The sequence below is a fragment of the Triturus cristatus genome, chromosome 7 (genome assembly GCF_964204655.1).
Source record: "Triturus cristatus chromosome 7, aTriCri1.1, whole genome shotgun sequence".
In the NCBI taxonomy this organism is placed as follows: Eukaryota; Metazoa; Chordata; class Amphibia; order Caudata; family Salamandridae; genus Triturus; species Triturus cristatus.
Window position 1 is genome coordinate 806052598 of NC_140590.1, and position 13827 is coordinate 806066424.

At 49.6% G+C, this 13827-nt stretch overlaps 1 protein-coding gene across 1 annotated transcript; it reads right to left on the minus strand.

The window, feature by feature from the left end:
- Window positions 1–8945: 8945 nt before the first annotated feature.
- Window positions 8946–10894, minus strand: LOC146810608 (uncharacterized). Its single transcript, XM_085617657.1, has 2 exons — window positions 10320–10894; window positions 8946–10023 (listed from the first exon to the last, which is right to left on the minus strand). The coding sequence occupies exons 1-2, from the start codon at window positions 10750–10752 to the stop codon at window positions 9155–9157; spliced, it is 1302 nt and encodes a 433-aa protein (XP_085473783.1). The 5' UTR covers window positions 10753–10894; the 3' UTR covers window positions 8946–9154.
- Between the last annotated feature and the right edge of the window lie 2933 nt (window positions 10895–13827).

A 13827-nucleotide genomic window follows, 5' to 3' on the forward strand; every position in this document is an offset into this window, starting at 1 on the left:
CCAACAAGAAGGACGCATGCCATACCACCACATGTGCAGGTGCTCTGCAGCCTACACCTACTGGCATCTGGCAGTTACCAGGGGGTGATAGCTGCGGTGGGCGGTGTATCCCAGAGTTGCCTGTCCCGTTTCTTCAGGAAGTTCCTGGATGCCATGATGCAGAGAATGCACCACTACATCAGCTTCCCAAACACACAGGCTGAACTGCAGAAAACTAAAACTGACTTTTATCACATGGCACAGTCCCCCCATGTCATTGGCTGTATTGATGGCACACACATCCAATCTGCCCACCAGCTGACACTGAGCACATCTACAGGAACAGAAAGTCCACCCACTCCATCAATGTGCAGGTAATCTGTGATGCAGGGAACATCATCACTGATATTGTAGCGAAGTTTCCTGGGAACACCCACGACTCGTACATCTTCCAGAACAGTGGGATCTACACATGACTGCTTGCTGGAGAATTTGGAGAGGGATACCTGCTAGGTAAGTAACAGTGACGCCCCATGAAACCTGCAAATCATAGTGTATAGAGGCATGTGACTGATGGTTCCCTTTTACTCACCTAGGCGACAGTGCATATGCCTGCCGGTCATTCATCCTCACTCCCTACCTACACCCATCAACCCAGAGTGAGAGACGATATAACGTGGCACATAAATCTACACGCAATGTGGTGGAGCGCACGTTTGGACTACTGAAAAGCAGGTTCCGCTGCCTCCACAAGAGCGGAGGCGCACGCCAGTACACACCGATCAACTGCTGCAAGATCATTGCCACTTGTGCAATGCTGCACAACCTTGCCACGAAGAGAGGTACAGAGGTGGAACTAACAGATTTTGAGGACAACGAGGATGAGTCAGGCCAGCCAGAGGGCAACGCAGCTGGAGTGCCAACTGCAATAGATGGGAGAGAGAGACGGGCAGAGATCACATGCAACTATTTCTGAGTAAGTAAGGGGACACAGCCAGTTGTGGTATGTCATGACGTAGTTTTAATGCGGCACTACGCCATTACAACAAGATCAAGCCAATCTGGCAACTTAGCATATTTACAAGGGGTAAGTCCAGGGTTACGTCACCCATTGGGAATTGGCTACGCAGGGCTGCATCAATGTTTGCGCACACGCGCTGCAGTGTGGGATGGCACGGATTGAGCATCCTCACTACTGCCAACCCCAAGCCGCCTGCTGCTCCTGCGTGTTTCTGGGACGGGGGGTGTGATGCTGCTCCTGTTGCTGGAGTCGATGCTCTCCGCAGCATCCCCTGCAGCAGTTGTGGCAGCCTGACTTGTTAATAGCACCTCAAGTGCACTTGTGACCTGCACCATCTCCCGAGACACGTCACTGCAGCAGTGTGTCAGGCCCTCCTGCATCGACACACAGCGCCGGCAGAGTAGAGAAGTGGCAGTTGCCAGACGGTTGAGTGCCCTGGTGTTAGTGTCCCTCCTCTGCCGTTCCCGGCGCCGTGCATCTATGTCAGCATCTAATTTGCTGCACAACAGCTGGATTGACTGGGACATGTCCCGAATGCCCGCTGCCATTTCACCCATCCCCACTGCCATTGTGCTGATGTTCTTGTCCATGTTGACAAATGTTGATTTCATGCACCGTATATGCCTCTGGACTGACATGACTGCCTTTGTTTGCAGGCGCTGTTGTTTTAACATGTTGCCCTCGAGCCCCGAGAAGACCCCATGGCTGTCAATGTTTGCTGGTGGACTCTGCACACGCGACCTGCGGTGCCCTCTTGCACCCGTCTGTTCTGCCTGTGAGGTGTAGGGCACAGTGGCATGGCTCCCATCCTGGGGCATAGTAATTTGCTCAGGGCCCCTGCTGTCGTCAGACGAGGTGTCTAAGGCTCGCAGCCTGGCGGCAGCACGCCTCCTCAATCTCACACATGCAGGCGGTGATGTGGCCGGTGACTCAAACATGAGTGGTGATGCTGGCTCTAGGTGAGGTGATGCTGGCTCTGGTTGAGGTGAGGCTGGCTCTGGTTGAGGTGAGGCTGGCTCTGGTTGAGGTGAGGCTGCCTGTGTTAGTGGTGCGGCTGCCTGTGGCACTGCTCCCTGGGCTGAACTTGTGCTGGCCAGAGCTGATCTGTGTGGCCGGTGTGCCCTCTCTCCTGCAGCATGTCCTGTCCTGCGCGATGTCACATCTGTGGACAGAAATGCAACATCGGCTCAGTGTACCTGAAGGGCTGCATTGCAAGCATCACAATAAAATCATGTTACACTCTCACATTGTCCTCTGCCTGCTTGTGGCTAATGTGTGTAACATGCCTTGTTGTCCTGTGCTATTTACTTCATGGTTGGGGTTTCCCTGACTACATCTCCCAGAATGCATTGCCTGTCTGCACTAACACATGGACTGGAGTGGGATACTCATTTCACAATGGGGGATGTGGGATAGGGGTAGGGGGGGCTACATTGCTGTGCATTCGTCTTACCTTGTTGGGTGGCGGCTCTGGCAGAGCTGTCGGCATCCCCAAGGCCCACGATGCTCTCTTGCTCGATTGTGGCCTCCACCAGCTCCTCCAGTTCGGTGAGGGCAGGTGCCCTGTTGGTTCCACCTCCAGTCTGGCTGGCCTCCTTCTGGATTTCCCCCATCTTCCTCTTGGTTACAATCCTCAGGTCATACCAGCGCTTTTTGAGTACCTCTATGTCCCTGTGGGTCACTCCCACAGCATTGACCTGCGCCTGGATACCCAGCCAAATATTGCGCTTTTCTGCCTCAGGCACTTGCAGGGACTGCCTCCCAAACAGCTTCTGGTGCTGCTTCACCACCTCCTCCACCAGCACCTGGAGTTCCTTGGGGCTGAATTTCATCTTCCTCCTCCTTTCCCCTCCATCTCTCACTGTCCTCTGCGTCGACATGATGTTTTTGTGCTGCACAAACAGGCACTGGCTCCCTGCCTCTCCTCTGCACTCCAAGCCTCTCCAGAGTCTGTTAATTGTGTGCACCTGCCTGGGTGTGGCCACTTCCTGGTTGGGTGGGGTGTGGTTGCACAGGATTGGCTGTTTCATCCAGTCATGTGATTTTTTTCCCCGATTCGGTAAATACTGATTCGGTATTTACCGATTCGGTAAATTACACTTCGGTATTTACCGATTCGGTAAATACCACCTCGGTATTTACCGATTCGGTAAATTACGATTCTTGATTACCGAATGTTACCGATTCGGTAAATATTACCGAATTATTACCTACATATAACTTACCGATTCTTAAATACCGAATCGGTACGGTTCGGTATTTAAGAATCGGTAATTTTTATTTACCTACATGAGGCCCTAAATGTGATCTTGTGGTAGGATTTTTTCCCCCACAATTACTCTTAATCATGTGGTCAGGAGTAATCACGTTATTATCGTAAATCCTGCATCAAAGAGCAACATGAAATTACCAAAATTACTCCAATTACTTTAGCGTAATTTAAATTCTGAAAAGGCCTAGTCAAGGTCTAGTTAGCACAAGCATGAGTGGAAATCAGTGGAGCTCTCACTAACAAGACCCAAGAAGAGCGACTGTGGTCAGCTAAGGAAGACTCAGCCCACACGGGGGTAAAAACCTGTGGGAGCAAGAGATGGAATCTTCCTGTAAGCGTGTGTCTGAAATTTGGTGGTAGCCACAATCTAAGAAACTGAAATTCAGAGTAATGAGGATTTCTATAAGTAATACAAACATTATTGTGCATATATTGGTTTTATTAAGGTTCTCTGCCATAGGCCTACAAAGATTACCAATAAATATCTATGAAACACAGTCCTAAAATATTGTTGTATGTGAATTAACGGGAAAACAAAAACTAAGATAACACATTAGAGGGCACTGAATCATTTAAAACCAATTTTAAGGAAATACATATAAATCGAAAAACAAATGAAATATTTTAAAGGAAAGACTAACATAGAGGAAATACAGTAAAATTGACAGTATGTTAAATTAAAAAAAAACTGGCATGCTTAATATTATTTTATTGTACTGAATATACATAATCAATGGAAAACAATAGCATAACCCGAATCAAATCCCAGTTAGGGAATAAAGTTTTAAAACTAGTTTACCACTTTTTTTTACTACAATTGCAAATATGCATTGTTTCCAAGTGATACTTTTCTAATTAAAATATTTTTCTAAAAAAAAACACACACAACTCTATCTCTATCTCTCAAAGAATGACGTAACCACCTATAAAGGCTCTCTAACCTCCTCTTAGCCTACCCCAAGCCTGCTGACCAACTAAGCCCCTAATGCAGTCCCCCTGGATGGCACTACCTGCCCAAAGTGAGCAGAGGGTGCATATCTACCTGCAGTCAGCTACCCTCTAAACCATTATTTCAATTACCATTTCATAGAATAAGGGCTTAGGTAGCAGTCAGAAAACAGGGAGATATGCCCACGTGCATTTTGGGTCAGTGGTACGGTCCAGGCAAGGTGAATTTGTGGCTTGGTTGGACAGCAGGTTTGGGGTGAGATAAGAGGAGCTTGAGGGGCTGTTGTAGGTAGAATATGCCTCTTTATTCTGTTTGCCATCACCCCGCATGTTGTTACAATGCGGTTGTTACAACAACTGCGTTGTAACAATGCATACCATTACCCCACAAGTCGTAACAACGACTTCTAGAGGGGGCGCAGGATGTTGGACTAGTATAATTTACTATTCCAACTCTAGTCTGTGCGGGCAGCAGGGAAGGTGTTGGATTTTAAATCCAACACCTTCACCCCCCTCCACAAGTCGTTGTAACTCCTTGCGGGGTAATGGTATGTGTTGTTACAACACGGTCATTGTAACTACCACATTGTAACAACTTGCAGGGAGATGGTTTCGTATTAAGGGCTGTTTACCTTGTACTTGCCCATGTCATTCCTTTAGGAAAGCAAAAGACATACAATTGATGGACGGAATGCAGAACAAATCAAAACATTCACCCCCAGTCAAAAGATCTGGGTTAAATCCATCATTCTTTTGCTCATCATGCCACCCCAGTTCAGACCTGGCCATATGCAGATCAGTCTTGACCCTGTGCCTCATGGGAACAGACCAGCCCGAACTGCCAAGCGAGGTCCTCCCTGGACCGGAAACAAGCATCCTTGGACTCGTTTCGGTTTTTCACCCCTCTTCAGCCAGGATATCTTGCTTCCAATGGCACAGTGAGCCCAGGACCCACGTTTGGGCATTCCTGGCGCACTTAGGGCGAGAAAGCAAAAGTCACACAATTGATGGACGGAATGCTGACCAGATCAAAAATTCACCCCCATCTCCATGCCACTGGAATCAAGCTATCCTGGCTGAAGAGGAGTGAAACCCAGAAACCGGTCCTAGGATGCCTGTTTCCAGTCCAGGGAGGACCTGGCTTGGCAGTTCGGGCTGGACTTTTCCCTTGAGGCACAGGGTCAAGACTGATTTGCATATGGCTGGGTTCAAACTGGAATGCATGGTGAACAAAGAAACTATGGATTTAGGCCCAGATCTCTGTACTGAGGTGAATGTATGACATTGTTCTGCATTCTGTCCATCAACTGTTGTTTTTGCATTTGTCACCCCGAGTGGGACGGGTATGCCCAGACGTGGGTCCCATGCTCTCCATGCCACTGGAATCAAGCTATCCTGGCTGAAGAGGGGTAAAACCCCGAAACCAGTCCTAGGATGCTTGTTTCCAGTTCAGGGAGGACCTGGTTTGGCAGTTCGGGCTGGACTGTTCCCATGAGGCACAGGGTGAAGACTGATTTGCATATGGCTGGGTTCAAACTGGAATGCATGGTGAACAAAGAAACTATGGATTTAGGCCCAGATCTCTGTACTGAGGTGAATGTATGATAATGTTCTGCATTCTGTCCATCAACTGTTGTTTTTGCATTTGTCACCCCGAGTGGGACTGGTATGCTCAGACGTGAGTCCCGTGCTCTCCATGCCACTGGACTCAAGCTATCCTGGCTGAAAAGGGGTGAAACTCCGAAACTGGTCCTAGGATGCTTGTTTCGAGTCCAGGGAGGACCTAGCTTGGCAGTTCGGGCTGGGCTGTTCCCATGAGGCACAGGGACAAGACTGATTTGCATATGGCTGGTTTCAAACTGGAATGGCATGGTGAGCAAAAAAACAATGGATTTAGGCCCAGATCTCTGTACTGGGGTGAATGTATGACATTGTTCTGCATTCTGTCCATCGACTGCTGTTTTTTACATTCCTTTAGGAGAGGCAGTACAGAGGCTGTGCAAGATGTAGGTGGCAAGTTGAAAGCAGTGGAAAGCTCTATTTAGTGGCAAAAGCAAGGCAGGTTTAGAGGGGTGGCCTATGAGAAAGTTTTGCAAGCAAAGCGGGGCATGACATGGAGTAATAGGGGGTGAGCCAGGCTTGCTTGGCCTGGATGGCTGCTGATGGTGGGCTTGTTCTCTGCCAGGATCTAGATTGGTGAAGTGGGAGGTTTGTCCTGGGGGGTGCGGGAGTGAGTGAAGCAGGACTGGTCATCGAGCAGGTCTTGATGGCCCAAGACAGCATCATGCACAGGTGCAGCTTTTCAGCGATTGCAGTCGGAGGAGAAGCAGGTGGCAGTTGTGAAATTGAGACGCAAAATGGGAGGAAACAGTTAAGTTGCAATGAGCAAGGACGCCTCTGGAGGAAACTTTGTTGGTATACGGTCCTGAATAGATGGAGCGCCCCGGAGGAAGGGTGTAGGGCAGAGCTTCAATAGCTGCGTGAGCAGTTATGAACCCATGGCAGATGTCGCCAGTCAGCAGGGGTTGCTGCAAGTAAACATCGGCTGCCCACCTCCCAGTGCAGTTTCAGCAGATAGGGCAATATGGGGGTTGAAGAGAGGAGAGCAGATAAGAAGCAGTGTCTCTGAAGGAGCACACTGTGGCCAGGAGTCAGCAACAGTGGCAAGCATGCTTTAATCGAGGGAGGATAAAGGCACTACAGGAGAGAGGAGGGGAAAGTGGCAAGAAAAACTCCTGGTGTGAAAAGGGGTGGAGGGGAGGTGGATAGCCAAATAAGATGGATGCATAAACGGTGTTTCCCTCCTCCTCTTTTTGCTGAACTCTTTTTGTTGGTCTTAGGACTCTGAGCACTTTACCACTGATAACAAGTGCTAAAGTGCATGTGCTTCTCCCTTAAACATGACATTGGTGTATTCCTGATTGGCATACTTGATGTACTGGTAAGTCCCTTGTAAAGTGGTATACCACATACCCATGGCCTGTCCTTCATTTTTTTAGTTTAAGCGTGTTTTATTTGCATTTTCAAAAAATATATAAACTACACGTATGGATACAACGAACAAAAAAATAATATTAGCCCTCTTCCCTTTCTCACCCCCACACCCTACCCTTTGGTCCAACATTCCAGCAATATTTTATCCAATCTATTGATAAAACAAAACAACAATGCAATAATACAGATATGGGGCCATATGTAGGAAACAGTTTTGCGATCGCAAACAGTGCGATTCGCAGGAATCTGGGTGTTTGCGATCGCAAAACATACTTGAGCCATGTAGGAAAGGTATACGCAGAAGAGCTGTGCGAATCGCTAATTTAGCGATTAGCTATTTTGCGGAAAGTGGAGTCTGCGAATAAATCAGCGTAATCGCAGTCTGCGTACCAGTATTAGCGAAAATCGCTGTTACCGAACTCGCAAATAGCGAGTGCGCAAAATGACATGTTCAGAAAACTCGCAAATAGCGATTATGCAAAATTCGCAATTTTGCACTTCCCAATTACCATCAACACTGAGCAGGTGGTAACCTACTGCAACCTATTTAAACAGGCCCACAATGCCACAGGGCCTTTCCACCATGGCTGGGCTGTACGTGATAGCCAGGAGGCTGCGAATCAGGGATGCCACACAGAGACGGAGACGCCAGGAAAGGATCTACAGAGCACGCATCACCCTCTTCCAAGTGACCGATGAGGAGATCCATGTCAACTACAGGCTGCACCCAGACAGCATCCTGGATTTAATTGCTGAACTGACACCCATACTTGACCACCCCACACGCAGGGCACACTCCATTCCCACCCATGTACAGGTGCTGTGCTCACTGCACCTCCTGGCATCAGGTAGTTTCCAGGGGGTCATTGCCACAGCAGGAGGTGTCTCCCAAAGTGCACTTTCGCGCTTCTTCCACGCTTTCCTGGATGCAATGGTACAGAGGCTGCATCACCACATACAATTTCCTAGCACAGCACAGGCACTGGATCAGACCAAGCAAGATTTCTACCAAATTGCACAATTCCCCCATGTCATTGGCTGCATAGATGGGACACATATCGCTATTTCACCCCCCTCACATAATGAGTATGTATTTCGCAACAGAAAGTCATATCATTCCCTGAACATCCAGGTAGTGTGCAATGCCCAACACTTAATCACTGATATTGTGGCCAAATACCCTGGAAGCACACACGACTCATTCATGTTTCGCCACTGTGCATTACATCGCAGACTCACAAATGGTGATTTTGGAGAGGGCTATCTGCTAGGTAAATGCCTGTTAAACACACACAGAGGCAGTAGAGTGATGCAGTGGCAGGACACTATTGAACATTAATCTGCTTATGCCCCGCAGGTGACAGTGCGTATGCTGTACGAGACTACATCCTCACACCGTACCTGAATCCATCAACTGCAGGTGAGAGGGGGTACAACAGCGCACACAGAGCTACACGCTGTGCCATTGAGAGGACATTTGGAATCCTAAAGAGCCGTTTTCGATGCCTCCATAAGAGTGGTGGAGCGCTACAGTACAGCCCTGAGACGTGTTGCAAAATAGTGGTTGCCTGTGCAATGCTACACAACATCGCTACCAAGAAAGGAACCCCAGTGGACCTGACAGACTCTGAATCATCAGATGAGGATGGAGCAGCACCACATCGCGCTCCCGCAGGAGGTGCTGGTGCAGCTGCCGGACGTATGAGACGTGATGAGATCACCCAAAACTACTTCTAAGTGAGTAATGATGACACAATGACACTGATTGGTGACTGACAGGGATGTTTATTTCTGTGTCATCAGGCATTGAGTGATCTCACGTTGTGACGTTAAAGTCCCTGCATGCACTTGTTTGTGTCACAGTGCAAAGAGTAACAACAGACACTGAGTCTACATGGACTGTGTTGCATCACACATGGCCATTAGTCCCTTGTGTCCCTTCACCTCCTACGTGCACGGCCTGGTGCGCCTCGCTGTGTGCGCGCTGTGCCCTCCCTTGACTCATCCTCCACTGTGCTCTGTCGTGCACTCCTGCGTCTTTCCTGTGGTATTGGGGGAGTGATGCTGCTCCTGCTCGATTGTTCATCGGTGTCCGTGGCTGCAAGTGCACCTATGCCACCTGTGGCGGTTGCGCGCATCTGGTCCACCGCATGTGTGACCTGCACCAAGACACTGCCCACGTCCTGGCAGCAGTGGGCCATCTCGCGCTGCATGCCAACACATCTTCTGGCCAGCAAGGATGTGGCGGTTGTGTGGCGGTTCACAGCCCTTGTGTATAGGTCCAGCCGTGTGTGAAGGCGATGTCTGTCCCGGCGCCGCGCTGCCCTGTCCCTCGCTATCTCCCTGCACAGTCCCTCCAATGCACCAGTCATGGCCATCACTCCTGCGCGCAACTCGGTCATGTTGTGGTTATGTGCTGTCAGCTGCCGTTGTATTGACCTGATTCCCTTCACTTGCAGGCGCTGCTGCTTCAGCATGCTGCCCTCCAGGCCCGAGAACACCGTGTCCTCTTCAACAGGAGCAGTGCTGGTGGACGGCCGTTCCCTGCGTCTCATCCCTCTCCCTACTCTTGATTGTTCAGGGGACTGTGTTTGTTGCAGTCCTGCACGCTGCCTGTGCACTGGCTGTTGCTCCTCTGCTGTGTCTGGTGCCTGTGTCTCCAACAGTGGTAGTGGTGGGACAATTATGCGACGCCTGCATGGTGCTGTGTCGGCAGTTGTGGCTGCGCCCTGATCCTTCTGGCATGCCTGGTCCTCCATCTCAACTGTTGGCTCACATTCAGCCTCACTATCCTGTGTTGGTGGTGGTGCTGTGGATTAAATGACACACATTAGTACTGTGTCCTGTGTGGTATTTGTCATGCATTAGTTTCAAGCAATAGAATCTCATGGGTACTATCGGTCTATTTCTATCTCTGCATGATGGAGTCCTTCCTATTCCACCTGTCTGTGTCTCACTGGCACAGTTATCAGTGCATGTGACTACGTTTCCCATAATGCATTACTGTGTGTGCTGTGTGACATTTACTGGAGTTGCAGTCAGGTTGCCTTTTGGGGGATGTGGGTGGTTTGGGGATGTAGCAGGGGGTCTTGCCATGCACCTTACCTTGTCTGGTGTCTGGGTGTTCTGAGCTGTCCAGGTCAGCCACTCCACTCACGCTCTCAGGCTGCAGTGTGCCCTCCACCAGCTCCTCCAGGGGTGTCGGTTCGGTTGCAGTGGAAGGGCCCCCACCGTTTTTTTTAGCCTCTGCCAGTCTTGTTGCCACCCTCTCCTTTGACCTCTGCCGCATGTCATACCATCTTTTACGTAGGTCCTCCACACTGCGGTGTGTGACACCAATGGCATTCACTTTCTCTTGGATGTCACTCCAAATCTTGCGCTTTCTGGCCTCAGGTACTCTCAGGGAACTTTTCCCAAATAGGAGATCATGGTTGCTGACCACCTCCTGTGTGAGGACCTCCAGCTCCCTCTCACTGAATTTCTGTTTCCTCTTCCTTGTTGGTTCCTCCTGCTGCTTTTCAGTCCCCTGGGAATCCATTTGACTGGTTTTCAAATGCAGAGCTTCACTGTTCTCCTCTCCACACAGGCTCTCAAACAGCTACTGGCTCACACACAGCTGCTGGCAATCAGGTGCAGCATGGGCAGTCACACTTCCTGGTTGTGATGTCATCATTCTGCACCTGAATTGCAGATTCCCAGATTTGCGATTCCTTAATAGCGTTCTCGCAATTAAGGAATCGCTATTAGGGTAATCGCACAATAATTCTGCGAATTTTTGCGCATCGCTAATTATTCGCTAAAATCTACCTACATAGCTATTTGCGATTCGGAATTTGCGATTCGCGAAAAATCGCAATTTCCGATTCGCAAATTCCATTCTACCTACATATGGCCCATGGTCCTATATCCATCCAGCTAATAATTCATTGTATATGCAGTTATCCATCGGAAGGAAGTAAACATAGACATAATATATCTTATAATTTATGCTACCTCGCCTGGAAGTTCCACACATTTAACCATTTCTTCAAGATTCTCCCTCTTCCTCATCCCGAGACCATTTTGTCAGGCAAGCCCAAATTTCATACCCTCTTTTTTATGTTCTACGTCCTTTCCTAGCGTAAACTGCGGTTTCTAGCCGATAAACTGCTAAGAATCTACTCAGCTATTGTTGACTGGATGGCGGTACCTGATCGAGCCAATGTGTGTCTAAACATAACCTGAATACTGTCATAGCATGAATACTCATATCTGTTCTGGAAGTGAAATATCGCCCACCCCTAACATTATCAGCTGTGTTGACATGTGTATTTTCCATCCAACTTGGGATTCTAATAGAGCACCCACCTTTCTTTTGAAAGCATCCAAGCTAGGGCATGATGCGAACATATGCAAGCTATCAGCTGCATAAAACCCACATCGGTGGCAGGATGTGCCAGCTGAACCGGCTGAATCTTGGCTGGTGTAATGTATAAGTTAAAACAAGTTTTAAAGGATTGAAGTTGTAGATTTGCCGCTATACATGATGTTCGGGCAAAATATAATGAGTCATCAACTTCTCCAAACCCACGGCAATAACATATCGACGCTTTAGCGGCAGGAAACTGCTGCTAAAGCGGCAATAATGGGCTTAATAATATGCCCTTGTGAATTCCCATAGAAGCCCATGTTCTGGTGTGAACCTGGGCTTCTATGGGAATTCACAAGGGCATATTATCAAGCCCATTATCGCCGCTTTAGCGGTAGTTTCCTGCCACTAAAGTGGCGATAATGTTATCGCCATTCCTTGATAATATGGCCCCCAGTTTGTAGATGTTCCTAGTGCTTAGTTAGATCATCCACCATTATTTTATTCAACAGTTTATATATCTTGCCTAGTGTAACAGATCCTTTAGATCAGGGGTACTCACAAACTTTCTCTCAGGGGCCAAATTTACAGTGTGGTTTGAGGCCGAGAGCCGCACTGGTGGGGGCGGGGTCAGTGGGGGAGGGGGACGGGGCTAGAGCAAAAAAAAACTGTGTCCATGAGGTTGAACACAGGCCCCTGCAGTGGACGCCTTCATCCACTGAGCCACCACACCTGGCATACAAACATCTCTCTCTTTCTGTGTCTGTCTCTCCCTCTCCCTGCCTGTCTCCCTCTCTCCCTCTGTCTCCCTCTCTCCTTCCCCCTCCCTCCCTCCGTCTCCCTCCATCTCCCTCCTTCCGTCTCCCTCTCCCTCCCTGCCTCCCTCTGTCTCACTCACCCTCCCTCCCCCTCCCTCCGTCTACCTCCCGTGTCCCTCCCTCCCGACGTCTCTCTCTCTCCCTCTCCATCTCTCTCCTTCCCTCTCTCCCTTTCGGTCTCCCTCCCCCTCTCCCTCTCTCCGTCTGTCTCCCTCTCTCCATCTGTCTCTCTCCGTGCCTGTCCCTGTCTCTGCCTCTACCTGCCTCTGCCTGCCTCCTGCCTGTATCTGTCAGTCTGCCCCTGTCTATCTATATCTCTCTCTGTCTCTGGGCCTCGGGCAGTGCACACTTCTGTGTCTACACGTCCCCGACACCAGCCCATAAGCAGCCCCCCCCACTCCTCCCCTCTCCCTGTGTAATGTAAAAGCCAGCTCTCAGACCCTGCCGACCTCCGTCACCACACCTGGCTCTCACTCCCTGCTGCCCCCGTCACCCTCTGCCATTTCACCCGGCTCTCACTCCTCGCTGGCTCTCACTCCCTGCTGCCCCCCCCTCACCTCACTGGGCACTCTCACCCTGCTGTCCTCTGTCACCTCACCCTGCATGTGTGGCAGCCCGGGCTGAGGCAGCTTCCCGGGCTGACACACAGCCTCACCGGAGAACTTCACGGGTCTTTAAAAGACCATTTACTTGCTAATGAGGCTTTGTTGTATTTCACCTCTTCTTAGCGCCCCTGCATCTCCACTCAGAGGCGCAACTAGAGTCAAATCTCGGGTGGAGGGGGGGCCAAGAAAACATTTCGGGGGGGGGAGGCTGATTCTTCAAGCAAAAGGCAGAGTGGAGCTGCAGGGGCAAGCAAAAGGTCTTTTAAATACCTGTGAAGTGGTCAGGTGCGGCTGCGTGTGTTCCCGGGAAGCTCTCTCATCCCGAGCAGCCAAACATGACGGGGGGCTGAAGCCCTTTGAGTCCAATGGGCGTCGTACGCCTGTCTCCACTCTATCCTGGAATCTCCTGGCCCCCATAGAGCAGTCTCTCTCGGAGTCCGGCGGTGTTTGCTGACACACTTTGAAAAATACAAAAAACCAAGATACAATGTCTGCATGGTCCGCGGGCCGCCAAGGAAGGCTTGCCGGGCCGCTGGCGGCCCGCGGGCCGTGCAATGAGTACCCCTGCTTTAGATAATACCTCCAGTGATGTTACTTTTCCAAAACCACAATGACCCCCAACCTTTATTTATCAGGAAATCCCTAATCTGAAGATATTTGAAGAATTGATTATTCTCCAGACCATGCTTATCCCTAATTTTATCAAACGATCTAAATCCACTCTCATCCCTCACATCCCCCATTGTCCTAATTCCCTTTTCCCACCATACTTTTATGTATCCGTTACAAAAGATATCAGGAAGGGACTTGTTTTTGTATAATGGAGTATAGGCTTTCACTAA